General features: G+C 46.8%; 1 protein-coding gene across 2 annotated transcripts in view; it reads left to right on the top strand.

Moving 5' to 3' along the window:
• Nucleotides 1-17,947, top strand: part of LOC121281166 (F-BAR and double SH3 domains protein 2-like) — a 94,646-nt gene that overhangs the window by 34,625 nt on the left and 42,074 nt on the right. For both annotated transcript variants that reach the window (XM_041193902.1, XM_041193901.1), the window contains exons 6-11: nt 2,485-2,621; nt 4,222-4,285; nt 5,521-5,649; nt 9,424-9,546; nt 16,012-16,107; nt 17,649-17,768. In XM_041193902.1, coding sequence (XP_041049836.1) covers nt 2,485-2,621; nt 4,222-4,285; nt 5,521-5,649; nt 9,424-9,546; nt 16,012-16,107; nt 17,649-17,768 — 669 coding nt within the window. The remainder of the gene's footprint in view (nt 1-2,484; nt 2,622-4,221; nt 4,286-5,520; nt 5,650-9,423; nt 9,547-16,011; nt 16,108-17,648; nt 17,769-17,947) is intronic.

The raw sequence follows: 17,947 nt of genomic DNA, 5'->3' as shown, positions 1-17,947 counted from the left end.
GCCCTCCGAAATGGCCTAGCAAGCCACTCAGTTCAAGGGCAGTTAGGGAACAATGCCCACATCCCATGAAAAGAATAAACAAAAGATATAATATATTTTTCTTTTCCCACCTATTTCCATTATTTTTAAATTTATTTCCACCCATTGTTTTATCTCCACCTTTAAGCCCATTTCGATCCCTTCTCCCCACCCCACCCCCACCCCCACGAGTGTCGTCTGCCACTAGCTTGTCCTGCTTGCTACCCTTAATGTCCCCATTAACACATTCTTTAGCTAATATCACCACCATCAACACCCCTTTGTCCTTTTATCTATGATATCTTTGGCAATCTCTTCTTTGCCTCCACCTATCACTGGCCCTCTATCCAGCTCTACCTGTCCCATCCCCCTCAACCAGCTTATATTTGACCTCATTTCTATATTTCCTTAGTTCAGATGAAGAGTCATACAGACTCGAAACGTTAACTGTATTCCTCTCCGCAGATGCTGTCAGACCTGCTGAGATTTTTCAGCAATTTTTGTTTTTGTTTCGGATTTCCAGCATCTGCAGTATTTTGCTTTTATTAAAAAAAATGGTGATTGACATTGAACCATCTCAGTTTTTAGTTTGATTGGCAGCCATTCAGGCCATCATGTCTGTACCGATTCTTTGCAAGAGCAGCCCCTGAACTCATCCCACTGCCCCACTCGCTCACCCTAGCCCTGTATCAACCCCAATTTAATCCCACTGCCCCACTCCCTCCCCATAGCCCTGTATCAATCCCAATCTAATCTCACTTCCCCACTCTCTCCCCATTGCCCTGTATCAATCCCAATCTATTCCCACTGCTCCACTATCTCCCCATAGCCCTGTATCAATCCCAAACTAATTCCACTGCCCTATTCTCTCCCCAGAGCCATATATCAATCCCAAACTAATTCCACTGCCCCACTCTCTCCCCACAGCCCTGTATCAACCCCAGTCTAATCCTATTGCCCCAATCTTTCCCCATAGCCTGTATCAATCCCAAAACTAATCCCACGGTATCACTATCTGTTAACAGTCACACATAATCACAAACCAATCCCACTGTTTTGCCCCATTCCAAGCCTTGTATATTTCTCTACTGTTGAATGATTTGAGTCTTTGTTTATACACACACATAATGCCATCAACCCCCTATGTCTCTGATTACCAACAAACAAGGGAATTCAGTGACTCTCACACACCAAGGGTAAGCATGTTACCATCCCCGTAGAGACCAATAACCTGAAAAGAAAGTTATATCCAAACAACTCCAACAAAAGAAATGAATGGACACTGTTTAAAACTTTTATTGTAACCATCAAACCCAACATCAACATAACATTAAGCTTCATTAACAGACAAATGGTATTTCACTCAAAGATGAACTTCACTTTAAATAGTCAATACCACAAAGATACACCACATCACAAAATTACAAGCACTCACATCACTCCCTACACAAATGTGGCACCACATGCAATCTCAGTCTTTCCAACTCTGCCTCTGGTACATAGGATCTTTCACTTATCTCACTCAACGTATTTGGCCCTTGAGTCGCTTTCACCAGCACCCATATTCTATCTGAGATCCCTGCCCAGATACGATTAACAGCAGCAAGGCACAGGTCTACGAACCTCTATCTCACTCAGATCACATCAGCCCCAATGATGTAGCTTTCCAGAGTTCGTTTTCAACCAACCAACAAACACCCAATTCACAGTCTGATCCTCTGAAACTAAGGCCAAAGCTCTTTCGTATGCCTGAACTATTCACACTGCATTTAGGATTCAGTTCCCTTGAGCCTGCTCGTCCTTTGCTCCTGCAAGAGCTTCTAGAGTGCTATTTCTCTCTTCCTGCCAAATAGAAAACTGATCTTTTTGCGGAGAGCTTTGCTTGCTTCTTGTCACATGAATATTGCTGAACGTAAACCATAACAACTAAAAACCCCAATTAGTTTCTGTCTGTCCTTTTTCTTTATCTTTCACCCCCCCCTCCCCCATAGTAACCTCAGCCAGAGTCTAACTTAATCAGGATGACCTCATCACCGGGAATTCCAATTACCCCACTTTCCAAAAGTTTCACTATTGTCACTTTGGATTTAAGGGGATATCTCACAAATACAAGCTTTCTGGCAAGTTCAGAGTTCGTCACAACTATTGTAGTAATTTACTGCTCTGTCTCTGAGCTTTAGTTGGGGTCAGCAGCAATATATGGACACATACCAAGTATGTGGAGCTGAGAGTGAAATCCCCCTGACTAGTTTTAGCTGTTTAAGTGTGGAAAGTATTCCTCATTGTTCATGCAGTCTGCTGACCTTGCTCTCTTCTGTCTGTGCTTAGGACTCTTTCTAACCACAGACCCTGGCAGGTCTCAAGCCCACTATGCCCTAGCCTATCTCTCCCAAACCCACCAATGCAGTACTGTTCACTGGAATAGAGTGGGACTGACCTATGCCCTTTCTGTGGTTTGTTTGGCAGTGCTCGGAGCAGCTGGTTAGGATTCAGGCTGAGCTGATTGAGGCTGTGAAGGAGGTGAATAAAGCAAAGAAGAAATATTGGCAGATGCAGCGGATTGCTGAGATCGCCAGGGAGAAAGCGGCTGAAGCTGAGGCCAAGTAAGGAATGCAATGTGGAGTCAGGCATGGGAACTGTAGGAGGTTGAATCTCCCCATGGGGGGTTGGAGATGAGGGGGTGCAGTTTGTCTGAGGAATATTTCCAGATTCCTGTTATGTTTAATTTTCTCCCAATTTCCTTCAGCCCAACCCCCTACCCCACCGATTGTGCTGTTTGTCACGGGGTACGTGTTCCACACACACTGACTCTCACTGGGTTACAGATCCCACACACTGACTCACACTGGGGTACAGGTCCCACACAAAAAACTGACTCTCACTGGGGTACAGATCCCACACACACTGACTCTCACTGGGGTATGGGTCCCACACACACTGACTCTCACTGGGGTACGGGTTCCACACACACTGACTCTCACTGGGTTTTGGGTTCCACACACACTGACTCTCACTGGGGTACATGTTCCACACACACTGACTCTCACTGGGGTACGGGTTCCACACACACTGACTCTCACTGGGGTACGGGTCCCACACACACTGATTCTCACTGGGGTACGGGTCCCACACACACTAACTCTCTTTGGGGTAAGGGTCCCACACACACTGACTCTCACTGGGGTACGGGTCCCACACACACTGACTCTCACTGGGGTACAGGTTCCACAGGCACTGACTCTCACTGGAGTACGTGTTCCACGGGCACTGACTCTCATTGGGGAACGTGTTCCACACACACTGACTTTCATTGGGGTATGGGTTCTACACACACTGACTTTCATTGGGGTATGGGTTCTACACACACTGACTCTCACTGGGGTACGGGTTCCACGCACACTGACTCTCACTGGAGTACGGGTTCCACACACACTGACCCTCATTGGGGTATGTGTTCCACACACACTGACTCTCACTGGGGTATGGGTCCCACACACACTGATTCTCACTGGGGTACGTGTTCCACACACACTGACTCTCACTGGGGTATGGGTTCCACACACACTGACTTTCATTGGGGTACATGTTCCACACACACTGACTCTCACTGGGGTACGGGTTCCACACACACTGACTCTCACTGGGGTATGGGCTCCACACCCACTGACTCTCACTGGGGTACGGGCTCCACACACACTGTCTCTCACTGGATCGGGTACAGCATGGGTTAGATATGGAATAATGCTATAATTATCCTGCAAACACTTGGCTCACTTTCCGCATTTATTATCCTATCTGAAATTCCAGTTTGAGGCAGTTTTACACAGTGACTCAGCTGGAATTGGATTGAGAACTGATGTAAACTCATGTTACACCAATTCTTTAGAAAGGTATCAGTGGAGATTCCCACACACCACTATGATTAGAGTCTGGCTGTCAGCGAGGTGCCAACTCCTTACCCTGTGTTCTGAACCAAAACAAGTTGCGACGGGTCTGTGGTGTGCGTGAGTGTGTGCGTGAGTGTGTGTGTGTGGGGGGCGGGGAGCAGTATTGATTCTGACTGGGGTTTGGCAAGTTGCAGGTTGACAGCTAGAGGAAATCCTCAAAGTTGTGCAACAAACAAAATGGCTCATGTTTGCACAACAGAATCTCATGTCTATCTGGGTGAATAATAAATTGACATGTTCACCTTGCCCGTTTTAGGTCGAGAAAGAGCGAGTTTGGAATATTTCATTCAAAAACCAGCCTACAGAAGCTGAGTGCGAAGGTAGGATAAAATCACGCAGCGCAGAAGGAGGCCATTCAGCCCATCATACCAGCCAGAAAGAGCAATCCAGCTGGTTCTACCCCTTTGCTTTTTCCCCATCACCCTGAAAATTTTCTCCCCTTCAAGTATTAATCCAATTCCTTTATGACATTTACTACTTAATCTAGCTCCACTGTCCTTTCAGGCAGTGCGTTCCAAACAGGAATATCTCACTGCGTTTCCATAAAAAAATGTTTCCTCATGTTGCCTTCAGCTCTTTTGCCAATCTCTTTGATCTGTGTCCCTGGTTACCAACCCTCCTGCCACTGGTAACAATTTCTCCTTGGGCAGGATTTTGCCCCCGGTGGGGGCGAAGTTCAATGGCGGGCGCGCTCCCAATCAGTGCCCCCAATCGGGGGCGTGGTGCCAATTTACATGGGCGGGCCAATTAAGGCCCGTCTGGTGTGACATCCACACTGAAGCGCTATGCGCTCCCTGTGCGGGGGCGGGGGGGTGAGGTGGGGGGGTGGGGGGGTGGAATCCCTAAATCGAGAGTGCACTCTTTCGCGCATGCACATGAAAGAGAGCACTCATCTCCCCGAGGCTAAGTGCAGCCTCAGGAAGATCGGCTGTTCTGTGACAAACATTAAAAAAAAATTCCTGACATGTCCATAATTTTTACAAAAACTTCAATAACATTTTTAAAAACCTACATGAAACCTCATCCCGCCCATAGATGAGGTTTCATGTTTCTTCTAATTCCCGCCGGAGCTCCCGGCCTGCCCGCTAACCTTAAGGTTGGACGGGCAGCTCCATTAATGAGCTGAAGGACTCTGTCAGTGGCCTCAATTGGCCATTGACAGGTCGGTACGCGTGAAGCTGAATTTGCTGCGCTCCCACCTATCGGAATATTTAAATGGTGGACGGTGACGTTGGGAGTTCCGCCTGATGTCACCACGCGTCATTTTACGTGTCAGCGAGCGGGCCCTGCCCCCTGCTCACCGACAGGAAAATCCTGCCCCTTATTTACTCTATCAAAACCCTTCCTGATTTTGAATACCTCAAATTAAATCTTCTCTCAATGCTTCTCTGCTCCACCTCCTCCTCCAGTCTCCCCAAATAACTAAAGTTGCATTATCCTTGAAACCTTTCTGGTAAATCTGCTCTGCGCCCTCTCCAAAACCTTGGCCACCTTCCTACAGTGCAAGGTCACATTACTCTAGCTGGTGCCTGACCATGTATGTTTTGTGTTAAAGCTCTCTGCCAGGTTGTCTGAATGTAACCATCGGGTCACTGAAGCTCGGAATGAGTACCTTCTCTCGCTCGCTGCAGTTACCTCGCATCAGGACCACTATCTCCAGACCGACCTGCCTATTGTCATGAAGGTATGGACTTGACCATCCAGTCAAATCAACCACGTTTTGTGTTCACAGGTTTGCATAGAATTGCGTGGAATTTACAGCACAGAAAGGGACCATTCGGCCCAACAGATCCATCCTGCTGCTTATTCTTTACATATGCCTCCTTTCACCCTAAAACAACAATTTGCTTTTATATGTCACCTTTAACACACCCTTTCACAGGAGTGTCATCAGACAAAAACCTGACACCAAGCCATATATGGAGATTTTCGGACAGGTGACCAAAAGCTTGGTCAAAGAGGTAGGCTTAAAGGAGCATCAAAAGAGGGTAGAGAGTTGGAGCGGTTTAGGAAATTCCAGACCTTATGGCATTGACAGTTGAAAGCATGGCTGCTAAAGGTGGGTGTGGGTAGCGGAGATGTGGATAAATTCAAGTTCATGGATGTTCAAGGACGAGAGGTTGCCAGGAGAGCATTGAAATTGGGCCTACAGGCCACGTAGGCCTTAATGAGGGTGTCAGCAGTATTGAGCTGAGGCAGGGTTGGAAACAGCTAGCGTTACAGAGGTGGAAGTGGTGTTGGAGTGGATATGAGGTCAGCATTATCTCAGAGTCAAATCGAATCCTACTTCATCTCACCCCACTAACATATCTGGTGTTTATTCTCCACATGAGCCTCCTCCCATTCTATATCATTTCACCTTAACAGCATAAACTTCTGTTCCTTCCTTTCATGTACCCATATAACCGCCTCTGAACGGTACCTATGTTATTCCATCAAATGCTCCCAGTGGGAGTGAGTTTCACATTCTGATCATTCTCTGGATAAAGCACTTTTGCTGGGATGAGGAAGAAGAGTTGGAGAGTGTCAGCAGAACAAGGCCCAGTCACTGTGGAGCAGCAGTCAACGTGCTGCCCAGTCAGTATAGCCTTGATCTGAGGGAGTCGGGTTGAGGCTGTAAACTGCTCTGGTTGGCAGGACCTTGAATACTTTACTCAGTCCTTGTAACCAAGGTCGAGGAGAAACATTCAGGTTGTGGGAATGAGGGAGAGAAAAGGCCCCATTTGAATCCTCTTGGTGTTAGAGGAAATAATAGAGAAATAGTTGGATCCTTCCAGCCTGGAATGGGACAACTAGGAGAGAGGCCATTATGGAAGCAGGTGAGAAATGGATTATTTATTTTTCCCTGCTCATAAAATCATTTCACAACGAGAAAGAGCTCGATTCCAAACAAGTAAATTCTTTACAAAACTATACTTGCGCTGCAATGGTTGAAGTATTATAAAACCACAGCACGTCCAACAAAAGAAGAGGCCGTTCAGCCCGTCGTCCTATGCCCTCATTCTAAAAGGGCTCTTCTCTCAATCCCTTTAAAATCATGGAACAGTACAGTGCAGAAGGAGGCCATTCAGCCCATCGAGTCTGCGCCTACTCCTTTGTGGAGCAATCCAGTTAGTCCCATTCCCTCACTTTTCCCCCATATCCCTGCAATGTTTTTTTTCTCTACATGATGGTACTTATTGAATTCCCTATTGAAGGTTTCTACTGAACCTGTTTCCACTTTCCCTGTCAGGCAGTGGATTGAAAATCCGAACCACTTGCTGCATAAAAAAAAAGTTTTTCCTCATTTTGGCCTCTGGTTATTTTGCCAATCACCTTCGACCTGCGCCCCCAGGTTATCAACCCTTCAGCCATTAGAAACAGTTTCCCCTTTATTTACTCTTATCTAAATCCTTCATGATTTTAAACACTTTGCCCAGGTAGCGTATCGCCTCAGTTGTTGTTGAGCCTAATGCTCAGTTCCTACTTGGACGAATCGGTAATTGGTTGTCATGAGGATTGGCAGACTGCGTTCCTGGTGTTTGCTGTGTTGTTGTGACCCTGCTTGTGGCTACCCAGAGTTAGTGAAACAGGGCTTGTACTTTGTGCTGATGTAGGATGTGAAATCACAGGACTGCAACCCGAGATTCCTTTTGAAACTCTGGCCAGCCTGATTAAATTGCCAGGATTTGTAAACTAGCTGTTCCCATGAGTCTGACTCAGATTTCTGCTTTACTTTGTCCGCGTCCAGCTGAATTTGACAAAGAAACATTGTGTGACTGACTGCCGGAGGATTAAATAGTCACAGAAATTTTACAGTAAACAGAATTTTACAGAAGCTAGTCGTTCGGCCCAATGGGTCCATGCTGGTGTTTATGTTTCATGTGAGCTTCCTCCCATCTGAATGATCTCTCCCCACCTCCTCCAGTATCCCGCTGCTCCCTTCTCCCACATTTCTGCATTAAATGTGATTAAAATCTCTTACTTAAAATGCACCCCATTCCCACGCCCTCTGGGTCCCAAACCTACTTCGGTCCCTTGCCCACAAACTGGGCCCCATCCAGAACCCCTCCCACCCAAACAGGAAACAGAGAGAAAAGAGAAATGTTTGGGAGGGAATTCTCTTCCTCCCTTTCATAGGCCTTGCTCATGTAACTCCAACTCCTTCCATAACCTCCCTTCTATGCTCTACAGATCCAATTCCCCCACTGTAGCTCCTCCCCTCCCCTCCCCTCTGTAGCTCCTCCCCTCTGTAGCTCCTCCCCTCCCTGTTGTAGCCCCTTCCCACTGAAATTCCCAATTCCTCCCCTTCCCTTCCCTCTGTAGCTCCTCCTTTTCCCTCTGTAACTCCTTCCTTCCCTTGGACCTCCTTCCCTCCCTTCTTTAACCCCAAATTCCTCCCTTCCCTATTGCACTGAGTAAGGCTGATACATGCTCAGCTGCGGGCAGCCACTAATGAATTAACTATTTACACCTCCCCAACAGAGAGGGCTAATAGGGCAGCTCTTACAATATACTACACTCCCTCCCTACTTAGAAAAAACTTGTACCATTGTACATATATGTACATAATTTCCCAGGATATATGACTAAACCAATATCAACAATACCTGCAATTTAACAGGTTGGGTTGCATGCTTGTTTTTACTGTAATCACACCCAAAACATATATGATCAAAATAACTAGAGGAAAAAATTGTTTTCCTTAACACCAATATGTCTAACAAAAATATCATCATTTGACAAGAAATAATGCAAAGAACAATTTTTTATCTTCTTCCTATATACTTCCAATTAATCTATCTGGCTTTTTCCTCTTTTTGTCTGGGTATCTCTTTCCGTTTCCATTAGCTTGACTCTAATCTCTCAACATCTCTGTGTCAAACCTGGACTCTGATTTTGACTGCCAGCTCCTTTTAATGGTTGGAGCAGTGACATTGATTGATTTGTCTTCATCAAAGACCCTGACTCACTTTGTCCTACTGATGGAGGTAACAAGGGCATGGATGAACAGGCACACACATGTACATTTCAACTGGAATTGCTGTACCACAACCAGAAGCAGGAATCCTGGCTGAATTTTTAAAAAAATTTCCCTGTGCCATAGTCCATGCTGAGGCTGGTTTCAGTGACACCAGCTGCTATTGGCCCAGTTTAGACCAATGGTGATTGAAGTTCAATCAAGTGGCCCTCAATTTTAAGAAGTCCATCTTTTCCATGCCGTAAGCCTTGGCCTTATTCAGTGCAACTCTTTCCTGATGGTGTTGGTTCTCTGAGGGCTATCAGTCTAGGGCACTGGGAGAACCCCAGGCATTTCTTTGTTTTCCCTTGAGTGTAGAACTGAACTCCAGAGTCTTTCTGGTGAAAGAATTCCAGATTTCCATTACCCCTTGTGTCAAGAAGTGCTTCCTGACATCACCACTGAATGGTCCAGATCTAATCTTAAGATTATGTCACCTTGTTCTCTGATTTTTTTCAGAATTTGGATGGTGATGTGTACAATAAGCTACAGGAATACTTTGTCCTGATCAGCAAGACCGAGATTGATGCTTGTCAGTCGGGGCAGGAATGTTTCCGGAGTGTTCTAGAATCTTCCAGTAAGGTAGCAAACTTTTGGTTATTCCATCTGTGTTTGAAATTATGGAATTTTCTTTAAGTGAATCTCTCATTTTTTTTATGGTTTGTGTTTATTTGTAGAGCCATACAGCACAGAAGGAGGCCATTTGGCCCATCATCCCCTTGCTGGCTCTTTGAAAGAGTTGTCCAATATATTCCCACACCCCAGCAAGTTCCCCATAACCCTGCAATCATGCGCGATTGTCAACACACTGCATAAGGTTACAGAATTATCAGGTCTCTGTTACTACATTAATTATCCAGAGAATGTGAGTTCAAACCAAAGTTCGAATGGCTGTTTGAGAATTTTAATTCGTTGCGTAAGTAAAGAAAAAAATTAAATCTAGAAATAAAAAGCTGGTTGAAATAGAAATGACTATGAAAGCTGTTGGATTGCTGTAAAAATCCAACTGGTTCACTAATACCCTTTAGCGGGGGAGACCTACTGTTCTTACCTGGTCTGGCCTATATGTGACTCCAGACATGCAGCAATGTGGTTGATTCTTAACTGCCCGCTGAAGTAGCCTGGCAGGCCTCACAGCCTGCATCAAACCCACTTCCAGTGTTCTAGATGAATGTCCATTACCACCTTCCCAGAGCAACCATGCTGAAATGATAAAGATCTGCATTTATATAGCACTTTTCACAACTTCAAGATTTCCCAAAGTGCTTTACAGCCAGTTAGATGATTTTGAAATGCAATCACTGTTGTCATGTAGCAATCATGGCAGTCCATTTGTTTACAGCAATGTGATAAATTACCAGACAACCTGTTTTTAGAGAGGTAAGTTGAAAGATAAATATTGGCCCTGGATACCAGGGAGAATCCCCTCAATCCCATCCCACCCCCCACCCCCCACCCCGCTCTTCAAATACTGGGATCTTTCACATCCACTCAAGAGGACTTTGGATTAATATGTCATCGAAAGATGGCACTCCTGACAGTGCAGCACTCCCTCAGAATTGCCCCTCTGGCATTGCCTCAGTATTGCCCCTCTTGAGGGAGGTGGTGGCATAGTGGTATTATCACTGGGCTAGTGTTCCAGATGCCCAGTGTAATGTTCTGGGGACCTGGGTTCGAATCTCACCACAGCAAATAGTGAAATTTGAAGCCAATAAAAACCTGGAATTAAAAGTCTGTTGATCATGAGATTATTGCTGATTGTCATTAAAAACCCATCTGGTTCACTTAAGGCTTTAGGGAAGGAAATATGCCATCCTTACCTGTTTTGTAGACCTTTAGCGTTCCACAGCTGGGGGGCCGCTGGTCACACTGATGTTAATCTGAGGACGTAAGTTGGGATATGCACTGGTATCCAAAATCGGGACATCAAACATTAATACCAAGGACAGGTATGTGTTGTCACCAGCGCAAAGCTGGGTGATGTAAAGGGTCTTAATACTTTTTATCTATCACTAAAAATTTGCAAAATTTCAAGCATTAAAGATGTCACAGGTCTGGATATTTGTTAGGCAAAGGGCTTATATCTCTGTATGTTTAGGAGCTGCATAAGGCTGTTATTCAGTTCAAGCCATTTCCCTCTTGCACCTAATACATAACCAAAGAATTTGGGCTCAGCACCTCTCATCAATTCCGTAATTTCTGATTCCAGATGTTTATACTTTTGACTTTTTTCCTTCCCCACCTTCTCGAGCACTTTATTATCATCCTTGTAATGCACTGTCACATCAACCACAGCAACCTTTGTTCCCTTGTCCTACATGTGACTCCAGACCCACAGCAATGTGAACAAGGGTATTTAGGGCTGTGCTAGCTTAGCCAACGATGTCCACATCCCATCAATGAAGTTAAAGAAACTGTGGTGCCCCCTCAGTCCTGCCCCTCGAGCCTGCAAGTGCCAGCTGGGGGCAGCAAGTCCTGCCAATACTGCCCCATCCAGCTACCTCCATGGGAGACTTCAGCAGCCACCATGTGGACTGGGGCTACTCAGCACCAGACAGTGATGGTGAACAGCTCCTAGACTGGGCCTCCAGAAATGACCTCACCCTGATAAACAACCCTAAGCAACGAGGAGTGTTCCAGTCGGCCAGATGGGGTTGGAATTACTCACCTGACCTGTGCTGGGTCAGTTCCCTTGATGGTCACCCCCAACCAGCACCAGTGACTAGTTCTGGATGACTTCCCACACAGGCCATTGCTCATTCACATCGGCCTTTGCCTTCTGGTCATCAACAGTGATGGAACTTCTGGAACGCAGATTGGGCAAAATACAGTGAGACCTTGGACCACATCATTGTAGCTATATCTATTCATAATCCACCTGTGGAATGATCATATAACCACTTTTGTAGCGCCATTCCCATAGGTGCTTGCACAGCCATCCCTCGTGGCTATCGACCCATCTACATCCGATTCATTGATGTAGAGAATGCAGCACTCGTTGAGGAATATGAATCATCTGGAAACAAATGTGGGGCTCTATTCACTCATTCCAGTCAGGAGTGCTGGAGCCTGATTCGCCGCTTTGGAGCAGCCCAAACTTCACCCACATTAAATCGTCCATCAGTCACCGTGAACCAAGTTGTCAGTCAGCCGCTCTGTGTAGCAAGGACACCATTGGAAAAGAAGGTTAAATGCATCACCTGTAATGAACTGAAAAAAAAAACAACACCAGCAACGTGCAGACCACAGTAGTCCTGATCCCTTCGAGATCACAGAACTGGAGAGAGCATTACGGGGCCTGAAATGCGGCAAAGCAAGCAGGATACAACGACATCAGAGCAGAATTCCTGAAGTCCAGAATTCCGGTGCTCGTGCCTGGCTGGCTGAGCTCTACACAGGAATCATCAGTTCAAGCTCAGTCCCGAATCATTGCCATTCCAAAACCTGGAAAGGATCTCACATTGGTGCCCAGCCATCAGCCAATTTCACTACTTTCTGCGCTCTTTAAGATCTTTGAGCATCTTATCACGCGACGCATATCTCCAGAAGTAGAGACCATCCTTAAAGCCGACCAAGCTGACATCCGTGAGGGGCGCACTACATGTGATCAAGCTCTAGAACTCACCACCTTCGTTGAAAATGGTGGGGGTTGGGGGGGGATGTGATTGGGGGGAAAGGATAAAAAAGGATGCAAACAAAATATATAAAAAAATATAAAAAAGAGAAAAAGAATAAATAAATAAAAGAAAAAGAAAAAAATCTGGATTAAAAAAGGGGTCACGATGGAGAAGAGCGTTCATGGTCTGAAGTTATTGAACTCAATGTTAAGCCCGGAAGGCTGTAAAGTGCCTAATCCGAAGACATTCGTGATGTTTGCGTTGGGCTTCACTGGAACATTGCAGCAGACCAAGGATGGACATATGGGCATGAGAGTGTATTGAAATGGCAAGCGACAGGAAAGTCTGGGTCATGCTTGTGGACTGAGCAAAGGTGTTCCACAAAGGGGTCACCCAGTCTGCATTTAGTCTCCCCAATGTAGAGGAGACCACATTGGGAGCAGTGAATGCAGTAGACCAGATTGAATGGGGTGCAAGTGAAGCACTGCTTCACCTGAAAGGAGTGTTGGGGCCTTGGATGGTGAGGGAGGAGATAAAGGGGCAGGTGTTGTACCTTGTGTCGCTGCATGGAAGGTGCCGTGGGAAGAGAATGAGGAGTTGGGGAGATGGAGGAGTGGACCAGGTTGTCCCGAAGAGAATAGTCCCTACAGAATGCTGATGGCAGCGGGTGAGGGGAAGTTGTGTTTGGTGGTGGCCATCATGCTGGAATTGGCAGAAATGGTCGAGAATGATCCTTTGAATGCAAAGGCTGGTGGAGTGAAAAGTGAGGATAAGAGGGACTCTATCATGGTGCTGGGAGGAAAGGGAAGGAGTGAGGGCAGATGTGCGGGAGATCGGTAGGACATGGTCGATGACTGAATTGGTACCACTTTATGATCTCGTCTGGACCTGGAAAAATTTATCTATTTTGCTTCTGGTTTCCACCCCTCTCTCTCCTTCATATGGTCCAGCTCCAAAACTTTCCTTCTCTTCCTTGACTGTCTCCATTTTTGGTGATAAACTGTCTACCAAAATCCATTACAAGCCCACCGACTCCCACAGCTACCCCGACTACAGCTCCTCATAGCCCGCTTCCTTTAAGGACTCCATCCCCCGTCACCTCCGCCCAGCCGCATCTGTTCTGATGTTGCTACCTTCTGAAACGGCGCTCCTGACATGTCTTCTTCTTTCCTTAACCGAGCGATTCCATCCGCCACCCTCCCCCACCCACCCCCTCCACTGTCGCTGACAGGGCCCTCAACTGTGTCCTACCCATTTGCCATACCTCTGTCTTCATCCCTTCCTCTCCCTCCCAGAACCATGATAGGGTCCCCCTTGTCCTTACTTTTCACCCCACCCGCCTGCACATTCAAAGGATCATCCTCCGCCATTTCTGCCAACTCTAGCATGATGCCACCACCAAACACATCTTCCCCTCACTCCCCCCCATCAGCATTCTGTAGAAGCCATTCCCTCCGTAGCACCGTGGTCCACTCCTCCATCACCCCGACCCCCTCATCCCCCTCCCACAGTACCTTCCCGTGCAACTGCAGAAGGTGCAACGCCTTCCCCTTTACCTCCTCCCTCCTCATCGTCAAAGGCCTCAAACACTCTTTTCAGGTGAACCAGCATTCCACTTGCACCTCCTTCAATTTAGTCTACTGCATTCGTTGCTCCCAATGCGGTTTCCTCTACATTGGAGAGACCAAACGCAGACTGGGTGACCGCTTTGCGGAACACCTTCGGTCTGTCCGCAAGCATGACCTAGACCTCCCTGTCGCTTGCCATTTCAACACACCACCCTGCTCTCATGCCCACGTGTCCGTCCTTGGCCTGCTGCATTGTTCCAGTGAAGCTCAACGCAAACTGGAGGAACAGCACCTCATCTTCCGACTAGGCACTTTACAGCCTGCCGGACTTAACATTGAGTTCAACAACCACTTCAGACCATGAACTCTCTCCCCCCCAATCTTTGCCCCTTTTTAAAATTCATTTCTTAAAGTTTATTTTTCTATTATTTATTTTATTTATTCATTTTTTTCTCTTCTTTTAATACATTTTTTAAAATTCTTTGTCAATCCTTTTTCCCTACCCCTCCCCTCCCCCCCACAGGGCCACCTGTCACTTATTCTGTGGGCAGAATATTGCACTCGTCAGGTGGGTGTAAAAAGATGTGCGATGGTGTCTCAACATCACCGCGCACTTGCACGATATTTCTGTTGGTGGGCACGCGCTGGAGTCAGCAGCCTGCCCGCCCACAATTAACAGGCCAATTAAGTCCATTAAAATAATAACTCAATGACATTTTCCACAGGCCGAAAGGCCAGACAGCCTTCAGGTTTCTTTGAGGAAACCTCATCCACAGGCGGGATGAGGTTTCCAACCGCAAACAAGAAATTTTAAAGTTTCGTTCATCACATGCCCCTGCTCTCCTGACAGAGTACACGAGGGGGACATGTTCTCAACATTGCTCAAGGTCTTAATTTTTCGAGTTTATAAATCATCAGTCGTCACTGCGCTCACCCACGGGCCTGCATAAACTCCCGCCCCCGCCCTCCCCTCGTCCCCCCACCCCTCGCTCCCCCACCCCGCCCCCCCCGCCCCCGGCAGTGCTGAGCGCTGCAGCGTGCATTTCATGCTGGCTGTCCGTTGTTTGGTCAGCCAGCGTGAAATTGATGTCAGGGCCCAATCGCGGGAGGTGGTCAACTTTGCGATCGCTCCTGGGCCTGTCAGCCATGCTCCGCCCCAAATAAGGTGAAAATCCTGGCCTCTGTTGTGCTTTCACAGAGTGCTGACCCTTGCACTGCTATTAACACATTGTGCTATCTTACCTTTGTGCCACTATCAGCACCTTCCTTAGCCTTTACACAACCATCGACACTCCCTTTGCCTTGTGTCCATGACATCTTTGTCGACCCTTCCTCCCCTCCCCACTACCCCTGACCTTCCATTTTGCTCCACCTGCTCCACCCCCTCTCGAACAGTATAAAATCCATCACATTTCTACTTCTCCACATATACTGTAGGTCAGGTGATCAAAAGCTTGGTCAAGGAGTTTTTAAGGTTTTCATGGAGTAGTCTGAAAGGAAGGAAGAAAGAGAGGAGAGGAGGAGAGGTCTAACAGGGAAATTCCAGAGCTTAGGGCGCAGATAGTTGAAGGCATGGAATAATTAAAATATGGGATGCATATAAGAGGCCAAAGGAGGTCAGCGAGAACAGGAGCAATGAATGAATGAGGCATGGTGAGAGTTGGGATAGGGGCAGCAGAGTTGTGGATGAGCTCAAGTTCACGGAGGATGAAAGACAGGAGGTCAGCAGATGAAGCATCCTGAGGCATCTGTGAGCTGTATTGAGGCATAGTGTAAATGCCGGACCCATTTGAATCCTCCCAATCCCTTCAGCTCAGAGTACAAACACCCAAAGTGAACATCCTCTTGTGTTTCCATTGCAGATTTCCCGTGACTGCGACCTTCAGTCATTCCTCCAGGAGAACCCAGTGTTTACTGAGCCCTCCGCTTTCCCCTTCCAGCCAGCCGGTTCTGACAAGGTAAGTAAGCCAGGAGGGATTGAACGAGATCCCACTTGCTTACCCTGTTCTGTCTCCCACAACATTCAAAGCCAAGTTTGTAAATCTTTAAACTTGAGCGATTGAGCTCCTTGTGTCTCACTGAGCTTTTTAAGTTAATTCTCGGAACATGGGCATCGCTGGCAAGGCTGTCACTTTTTGCCCATCCCTAGTTGCCCTGAGATGGTGTAGTGAGGCACTGCCTTATATCTGCTGGTGTTCTCTCTCGGACGGTGTTTTGGAGCCATCCAGGCAGGTGGTCGAAATTCCATCTGCCTTGATCCCTGTGGGTAATTCAGAGGCTTTGAGTGGTCAGGTGAGGAGAGGCACATTTGTGTTTGGGGAAACTACCCAGCCCCTAGGAACATAGGATCTGGAGGAGACCATTCAGCCCTTGGAGCCTGTTCTGCCATTCAGTTAACTCCATTTATTCACCTTAATTCCATAACCCTTAATACCCTTTTACAACAAAAACCTACCAATCAATTTTTAATTAACCCCAGACCTCAATGGCTTTTTGTGGGGAGTGAGTTTCCGGTTTCCACTACCTTCTGTGTGAAGAAGTGCTTCCTGACATCGCCCCTGAACAGCATAGCTGTAATTTTAAGGTTATGTCCCCTTGTCCTGGATTACCGCCACCCCCCACACAACCAGAGGAAATAGTTTCTCTCTATCTGCCCTATTAACTCCTCAGTTAGGTCACCCCTTAATTTTTCAAACTCAATGGAATACAAGCCTACTTCATGCAATCATGCCTCATAATTTGCTTCTAGAAACCCCCGGTCTCATTCCAGTGAGGCTGCCCCCTCTCCTAGGCCAGTATACCCTTCCTGTGTTGAGACACTGAAGCAGCACACTCCAGGTGGGGTCTGAGCCATTGTTTCATGAGATGTGGATATTTCTGGCTGGGCCAGCATTTATTGCCCATCCCTAACTGCTCTTGAGAAGGTGGTGATGAGTAGCCTTCTTGAACAGTCCAGTGCTGTTAGGGAGGGAGTTCCAGGATTTTGACCCAGTGACAGTGATATAGTTCCAAGTCAGGATGGTGTGTGGCTTGGAGGGGAACTTGTAGGTGGTGGTGTTCCCATGCATTTGTTGCCCTTGTCCTTCTAGGTGGTAGAGGTCATGGGTTTGGAAGGTACTGTCGAAGGAAAGAAGGTACTGTCTCTGCCCTGTCCTTATAACTGGTCTATTTATGCTTCAGGTGGTGATAGTGGGAATTTTGTAAATAATTGAGGACTTCCTTGATACTGAGTTGCTCAAACCCTAAAATGGAGGGAAGATCATCGATGAAGCAGCAGATCAAATGACCAATTTCACGAGTTCTAATGATGGGGTTTGAACTCCTGTCCCTGGGTTCTCGTTAATACTTTACTCTGTTAGACATGATCTGTTGATCAATCTGTTGATTGTAAAATCCACTGAAGTAGTAATGACAGCACCTAACTAACTAATCCCAAATGATCAGCTTTGTATTTCTGGCGTTTACTAATTGATTCCCTCTGTTCTTCACTGCGTGGTAGGTTTGCCAGTTGGAAATACAGCCGGGCAACAGGGGTAGAGAGTCCAGTTTGGACAAGGAGGCACGCAAGTGGGCAACTAAACTGGCCAATAACCATAAGGTCATCGCGCATGGAGAGCGGGTCAGTGAGAGTGACTCTACTCATGGTTTCTGTTTTCAGATGTTGTTACATTGACTATCTGGAAGGAATTATCAAGGGCCTTAATTATCACAATACTAACTCCTCTCTGACCTCCACACCACAAGACCATAAGACACAGGAGCAGAAATTAGGCCATTCGACCCACTGAGTCTGCTCTG

The sequence above is a fragment of the Carcharodon carcharias genome, chromosome 8, assembly GCF_017639515.1.
Source record: "Carcharodon carcharias isolate sCarCar2 chromosome 8, sCarCar2.pri, whole genome shotgun sequence".
NCBI classification, from domain to species: Eukaryota; Metazoa; Chordata; class Chondrichthyes; order Lamniformes; family Lamnidae; genus Carcharodon; species Carcharodon carcharias.
The sequence above is the reverse complement of the archived record's forward strand: the minus strand, read 5'-3'. Positions and strand labels throughout refer to the sequence as shown.